Source organism: Paramormyrops kingsleyae, chromosome 7, assembly GCF_048594095.1.
Source record: "Paramormyrops kingsleyae isolate MSU_618 chromosome 7, PKINGS_0.4, whole genome shotgun sequence".
Taxonomy (NCBI): Eukaryota; Metazoa; Chordata; class Actinopteri; order Osteoglossiformes; family Mormyridae; genus Paramormyrops; species Paramormyrops kingsleyae.
The window spans coordinates 12,225,558-12,233,081 of record NC_132803.1 but is presented as its reverse complement, the minus strand read 5'-3'; the positions used below and the strand labels follow the sequence as shown (position 1 = coordinate 12,233,081).

At 43.6% G+C, this 7,524-nt stretch overlaps 1 protein-coding gene across 1 annotated transcript; it reads right to left on the bottom strand.

The window, feature by feature from the left end:
* Positions 1–289: 289 nt before the first annotated feature.
* Positions 290–5,112, bottom strand: LOC111842108 (indoleamine 2,3-dioxygenase 2-like). Its single transcript, XM_072714290.1, has 10 exons — positions 4,733–5,112; positions 3,959–4,054; positions 3,604–3,723; positions 2,875–2,993; positions 2,520–2,534; positions 2,193–2,292; positions 1,926–2,043; positions 1,596–1,647; positions 1,266–1,408; positions 290–1,045 (listed from the first exon to the last, which is right to left on the bottom strand). The coding sequence occupies exons 1-10, from the start codon at positions 4,802–4,804 to the stop codon at positions 711–713; spliced, it is 1,170 nt and encodes a 389-aa protein (XP_072570391.1). The 5' UTR covers positions 4,805–5,112; the 3' UTR covers positions 290–710.
* Positions 5,113–7,524: the final 2,412 nt, after the last annotated feature.

Genomic DNA, 7,524 nt, shown 5'->3' with positions numbered 1-7,524 from the left:
ACCTGCTTGGGGTAAGCATTTTGCCCGGGTCAGGGCCATCACAGGGCCCACCGCAAAATTGCTTGGCCTTGACCAAATCATATTGATTTGAATTATGAACAGAGGCAATAATAAATGTCAGTTTCAGAATATACCCCATGACTGTATCACCAAAGACCTGCCAAGCCTGGATCTGTTGTTTCAGGGGATAATTCCTCCTCTGCCTGTGTGGGAGCAACATTTACTGTGATTTTCATTAAATTCTCGGGACAGATTTGTGAGATGCAACAGGACGACATTTAACTTAGTATAGTTTTCGGTATTTTAATGTTTCATGGGTTTATGAGAATACAGTGATTAACATTACTACAAACTCCTGCCAGTTGTCATGGTAATGGTGTGTAACTTGTACACTGACCTTCAAGCAAAAAGGATAGAGCACAGTGAATGTATTTTAACTTATTCATCAAGTGTGAGCTGCATGCATTGCTAGATTGTGTGGGCTATTTTGCCACAAAGTGCTGTTCTAGTGAACACAGTGTCACATTTTGAGCAAGGCACTTCTGAGAACTATTTGTGGATGTGTGCTCATAGTTTTGAGAAAATGAGACATTGAAATATGTATAATCTATTGAAAAAAACTGTTAAATATCTTCCAAGCTAGATAGAGAGGATAACTGTTAGCTGCCTGTCATGCTGTATGACTTTGGTTGGGCAGAGTGTAGAGCGCCTCATTCAGGGCTGATGAGGACATTCTTGGTTGAGTCCCGGACGCTCTTCAGGAAATGGAAGGCATCTGTGCCACCTGTGCCCTTCTCCTCCCTGGGGGTGGGGTCGCCCCTGTGTGCAGTCTTACTGGGTGCAGACACATAGCTGGTTACAGCCTGCAGGTGGTAGCATCGCAGGTCCACCAGGGCCTTAACACACTTGTCGTAGGTGTCGATGAGATCCTGCTCGCCAGAAGACTGCACGTACGAGCGCAAGGGGGTCCGATGCTGGAGGACCTCGATCAGCTGCCGGTGGGCTGGGGGCATGTAACTGCGGATATCCTTCAGGTAGCTGTCAGCTGAGAAGAAGCCAGAACAGTGAGACAGGAGCGTTAGAGCTGTGGCTGAAATACATTTACAGTAGGTTGTTGGATCCAAACTAACATGTATTTAAATAGTATATTAAATGTACTGGATTGTACAAATATTTGCCCTTCTTGCTTGTCTAGACATTTAACATCTGCCAATACTTTAATTAAAAAAAAATGAGGAAGGCCTTCAGTAACTCAGCAGGCTCACCTGAAGCTTCCACTTGTCTGACACCCAATAGAGCATCAAAACATTGGATGCTGGAGCTCTGGGCAGCGCTGCCCCCCCTCAACTGCCTTGTGAAGACCCCCTCATAGCATAGCCCATCAGGTAGGGCGGGGTTGTCCTTCCACCTGTGGCCAAGGAGTGACAACATCAGAGTTATGGTTCTCATGAAGCTTGAAGAACCCTCTACTAAATACTGGCTACGCCTTTGACTCTCATCTGAGTGTACTGGGAATCTGAATTGCCTTCAGCCTTTCCCATTCTCCTTTCTGGCATCACAAAGAATTTCTTTGTACTGCATTTCAAGAAGCTTACCCAGTAAAGAAGATCCGCAGTGTGCCATAAAAGACATTGGGCTCCACATGTTCTAAGAAATAAATAAAGAGGGCAATTAAAATTCCAGCAGACACGTTTTTTGTGAAAAGCAAAATTCCAAAGCAAAAATGGTGGAACAGAAAGTGAAGAAATGTTAAGTCTATAGATAAACAATGACAGCCTCCTGTAGCTGGGCTAACTCTGCTTTAGGGTGTCCAGTTACTGCCCGGAGCAGGACTGTAACCAACAGCACGCTAGATGATGATGACACCTAGTAGTTGGTTTGCCGTCTTTGATCATTTTCCACCTTAGGGGTGATTTGAGACTTACTGCGCATGAGTCCGAACATCTTCTTCATCTCCTCCAGAGATTTGTTCATCATCTCTAGGCCATCATGCACACCACGATTGTCCTGGGTCAGCATGGAGTTCATCACCATGGCAATTCCCTGAAGGAATGCAAATGTCTAACTTAACTCACAGCTTAAACACCACAGGCTTCAGCTGTCCCAGCAGACCATGGTGACATCTCCAGCAATTACACAGACATACACCTGCTGTCAGGTGATGCAGGCATTCCCAGGGGGACAGATCCTACCTCCATCCCTGTACATGCAGCCTGTTCCACCAGCAGGGAGACCAGGAAGAAGCCCCTGCATGATCCTTCCCCAGGAAACTTGAATATGGTGTCCAGGTTCCTTTTGGCCCATAAAAACACAAAACTCAAAACCTTTTCCCACGCCCACTGCACATACTGAGAACCAATTCTATAACTGCAGATACTAAGACATGATATTATTATACTAAACGGCTTTATCCAATTCACATGACTTGTAGTTCATGTCCTCATACCACTTATACTGCAGGATCTTTTGCTCACACAGACACACACATGTTCAAAAATAGTTAACATATTAGAACTTACTCAATTTTGAACGGGCTGGTGAGCGGCAGAGATCAAAGGGGTTCATGACATAAGAGGAGCAGAGATGGAACATTAGTAACCGAAAACTTTCTGGGATTCTGCTTTTTGCATTCTGAGCGCAGGCATGTAACACAACGTAGCAACAAACAATATAGAAACAAATAACAATAGCATTTAAGAATATGGTAATCCTTACATTCCTTTCATCTCTAGTAAAACATTCACGATGGCACTAATGACAAACATAATGGCTATGAAGTATGACAAAATTATGAAGGGGTTGAGGGAGAGAGTGGAAAGGAGAGATATGGGGTGGGGGGGCACATAGCTAAACAGAAGGAGGGCATGAACAGACCCTGCAGGATCCCTCAGCTTCCAGTTAGCCAGCACACAGTCTGCATAGAGCAGGATGGGCGGCATGTCCAAGGCCTCCGACACTCTGCAGTACGGCTCAGCCAGCTGCCTGGGGAGCGTCTGCAGGCAGCAAACAGCACCAGCAACCGTAAGCCGTCTCTCTCACTTTCATTTTTACTCTTTTACTCAAAAAACTCACATAGATGGGGGTATGACAGGTGAAGGTATGACCTTTCTGGTCTAATCTTTCAAAGTTTCAAAAGCTTTATTGTGACGTGAACTTAGTACAACAAAATTCTTACCTGCATGCTGATTGAGCACAACACCAAATAAATGCAAAATTTACAAATAAATAAAGCAGCTGATGATGAGTAACAGTAAACAACAAAGAAAATAACATCACAGTAGACAAACCCTTAGCACATACATGCACTATAGAACCCTTAGAAATAGAACCTGGAAATAAAGGGCCAGAGTATTAATTATAGCAGGATCTGGCGTGCAGGTAGCTTTTGTTGAGGAGCCTGACTGACTGTAGGTTGTGGAATCTTGTTGTCCATCTCCTTAAGGTGGTATACTCTAAGCGATCTCGCAACACTTCCTCCTACCATCTCTTCTCTGAATTCCTCCACCTGCTACCATCCCCAGTCTGAACTAATCCTACTGTCATATGGCTCCACTCCTCCTCTTATTTTCCACCTTCTTCCTTCTTGGCCCCCATCTTACCCACCTTGACTGGCTGGTGCTCTCCTTCCTGCCACACATAGCCCATGGTAATGAAGCCCAGTGCCAGGTGTGCCAGCCTCTGTTCTCTGTGCCCTTCGAGATGCATGATGCTCAACAGCGGCATCTGGTGGCCAGAGGACAGACACAGGCTGCAGTAGGTCAACATTACCTCAGCATCTCTGCCAGCTGCCATCCATTTAACACCACTGCTGTCCTGGCTAACTCTTGGCGAGGTATTCAATACAAACAACTTCCATATCTGTCTGTACAATTAGCTTAAAGAATACGCCTGAACACTGACTTGTGTGCCATGCCACGGTCCTTAACCACAATGCCTCCTGGTGCTCGATGAGACTTACCTTATGGACCCTGTCCCAGAGCTGATGAGTTTGGATCAGGTGGGGGAGGTCCATGGCGATGCTCATCCATGGCTGGTAGTACTCTGGGAGATCAGTCTGAAAAGGACACAAATGAAGTGACCCATCATCTGCACTAAAGTCTGCTGTGACATCACCTGCACTCAAGAGGACATGCAGCTGTCACTTTACAGTCAATTTACTGCAGCTGTACATAGAAAATAGAAACAGCAAATCCCTTCCTGCAAAGTACTTGATATATTATATAATATAATATAATATAATATAATATAATATAATATAATATAATATAATATAATATAGTAATAACGGGTAATGCAAGACTTAGACGTGCATTACCCGTTTTCAAACGCATGGCCGCAAACATAAAGAACCACTAATATCATACTTACTGCACATTTGGCTGACACGTTTGTAATTAAAGGCATTGTTTTTATATTTATGAGCCAAAAACACAGTCCTGCACTGATCACACATTTTGCTCTGACGTGACCAAAGCCACCGTAGTTATTGGAAAACAGCTGGCTAGTGGCTCACTGACATGGAAATAGTGACTGATACCGATATTTGTGCCTAATATCGCAATACTGATAACCGGCTAACTTCTCTGGCACTTGCCTGGTGCCGATGTAGGAAATTAATGCTGACCCTTCGAAACAAATAGACTCAGAAATTCAACAGCACCTTGGTATGATTAACATATAATGTACTGTATTACAATATAATTAATATACACACACACATTGTGATTCTTACCATTGGATTGTCCAGGACAAAGCCCTTGGTCCTGGACACATGGAAAGATTCCAGTTGGATTTCAGGTTCCATGGTAGTGATGACAATGTCTGAATGCCTGCTGCTGCATCTCCCTCTTATATCATTAAGAAAAAGCTGTGCCCCCCCCACCCCCTCACCTGACTATGACCCACTTTCAGTTTCTGTCTTACTCTGACTAGCGATATTATTAGATTGCTTGGGTAAAGGAATCCGGTGAGATTGGTCATCTATTCCCGGAAGGGCCAGCTACTCAGTGCTCATTCAATATATCTTCACTGACCATGCCTTCCTGCCAATGGGTTGTATTAAGTTACATGCATATAACGTCACGATTTGTGCGTAGCGGCCATTTTACAAGGGAATGTCGGCGATGTCCGTCGCACAGATGCATAAAGTTCTGTATTTCTTTTCAATGTTAAAGAAAATTTCATATAAACGAAATGTTTAGCGAGTGCTCAGGGCTATGAAAAGCTGTATTTTGTTCAGGCAAATGGGACTGAGGCATTTCTTCATTTCATTTGAAGGAATTAAGTAATCTACCACACAGTTAACCATAAAGTGTAAATGCAGGCGCAATGAGGCACCGTAACGCTTCCTTAAATTATCATAAGGTGTGAATTCCCAGCTTTGTCTTTCAGTAGGGTGCCGAACATAAACTCAAAGAATACAACCTTATTGTAGATATACACTCAAAAAATACAACCTTATTGTATTTGTGAATGTGCTTTGCATTGGGTTGACACAGTGTCCTATCTAGTGCCCACAGCCTCTGGGATAAGGTCTGGACTAACCCCCCCCCACCTAACCCTGAATATGAAAGATATATAATGGATAGATATATAATCTGAAAAAAACATTTCAAATTAAAGAGACAAATTTCACAGCATGCCAACAAATTCTACATCAAACATGGATCATAAAACTGCTGAACATCCTCTCAATAAAAAACTACAGTGATGTGAAAATGAAAGGATGCTCATTCATTTCTGTGGTTCTACATAAAAAGAAAGACATCTCTAGTGACAGATTGTCACACCTCCCCCTTGTGAGAATATCGGCTCGGTCACAAAGAGAGCCGCACCTGTCTAACTTCCTTTTTAATCCTGGGTGACCTCGCAGATGATGCGAGAAATTATCATTCCCATGTGATCACTTACTGAGCACTTTCTCCTGTACAGCCCTGACCCGAACTGCCCTTTCTGTTCCTGTCCCTGCTCATCAGCCCGGGATCCCTGCCCCGTGTCAGAACCTGACTAGAGTCCCCGTCACCGTGGGATCGATTTCTCTGGCTACCAGACATTTCTGCTCCATGACTCAGACACCGTCTCTGTCTTCCGATTCTGCTTTTGCTGCCTCAGTTTAAATAAAGCCCAGCTTTTCCTGGCATTGACTTCTGCTCAACTGACTTCTGTTGTGACAGAGATAACAGATAACAGACAGAATGCTGCTTTGTCTTCCTTTTTCCCAGTTTCTTAAGTATTCTGTATAAAAGGTGCAGCAATGTATTACATCACAGCCATGTAAAGCTCCTTAGGGCAGTTCAGTTGTGAATCAGAATTAATTGAACTAAATTAACATGCAGAAAAGAATTACTTCAACTTATTGCTGCTAGAGATGGTTCTTCATGCTATGTACTTACTTGACATACAGAAATCTGTTTTGTGTCCCGATATATAAAACTGCAGAATTCACAGAGGGTGCAATTACTTTTTCACTGTACATTTTATACACACATTTCATTTATGCGTCTTGGCATTTGTGGAAGATTGCGTGAGGCAGCTGCTGAGTCCTGGGATGAGGCCCGATACACCGTGTGCTACACAACTTTTGCGAGCAGATACTGTGGCAGGTGTTTCCAGTGTTTAGTCCAGCCTGGGGGAGGGGGGGGGGGCACATTCCCGATATGGTGAAGATTTCTCACTGCTTCCAGTTACTCAAGCCCAGTCTGAGGACTCGACTCCCAGTTGGCACACGCAGTGAAAGGTCAAGGGTATTAGGAATTTTTTTGCCACTGACATCTTTTGCCCCACTGTGTTGGAGGCAGTGGAGCAGACCTCTGAGGCTCTAGATGAGGTATCGGTGCAGGTCTGAGGAGAGTAAGGCTGGGGTTGGACACCATTGAACTGTAGTGCAGTGTAATGTCCGGGGGATTGGACACCATTGAACTGTAGTGCAGTGTAATGCCCAGAATGTCTAGCTACTCCTCTGGATATATGACATAGTAAAGAACCATGTGTTTGTTGCCATCATCCTGAAGTGGTTCCCTCTGAAGCGACCCAAGCTTTGCTTGAATTACATAGCAAAGATTTGTTTATCGATACTGATACATCAGTCAGGGATGTTTCCAGGCCTTAAACACATGCACACACACACACAGACACACACACACACACACACACGATTAAGTATCTGCATCATTGTTGGTAGTCTCCATTCATTTCTATGGGCATAACCCTTACCCAACTTTAATCTTTACCACGAGTCACCAAACAAAATGTAAGTCTTTTGACATTTTTGATTGCATTTGTTACATTTGCAGCATTTGGCAGACGCCCTTAGCCAGAGTGACTTATATAAGTGCTTAGAAGTCTCGTCACTGAATATATTCTGATTCTGGTTCAATAGAACCTGTCTAAGAATACTATCACTCTAAAAACTCTATTGGGAAGAAATACAATTGTTTTTATAATGAGTATCATCCTGGAAGAGCTAATCCAAGTACTGCCAGATTCCATCCGTCTATATTATGTGCAAATTACCCCAAGAAGCAG

Excerpts from the sequence above, each read along its gene's own strand:
- LOC111842108 (XM_072714290.1), bottom strand. The coding sequence starts at position 4,804 with ATGGAACCTGAAATCCAACTGGAATCTTTCCATGTGTCCAGGACCAAG. Across the intron at positions 2,044-2,192 it reads CTGCATGTACAGGGATGGAG|GGAATTGCCATGGTGATGAA; the intron begins GTAGGATCTGTC and ends GCATTCCTTCAG. Across the intron at positions 1,046-1,265 it reads CAGACAAGTGGAAGCTTCAG|CTGACAGCTACCTGAAGGAT; the intron begins GTGAGCCTGCTG and ends GCTTCTTCTCAG.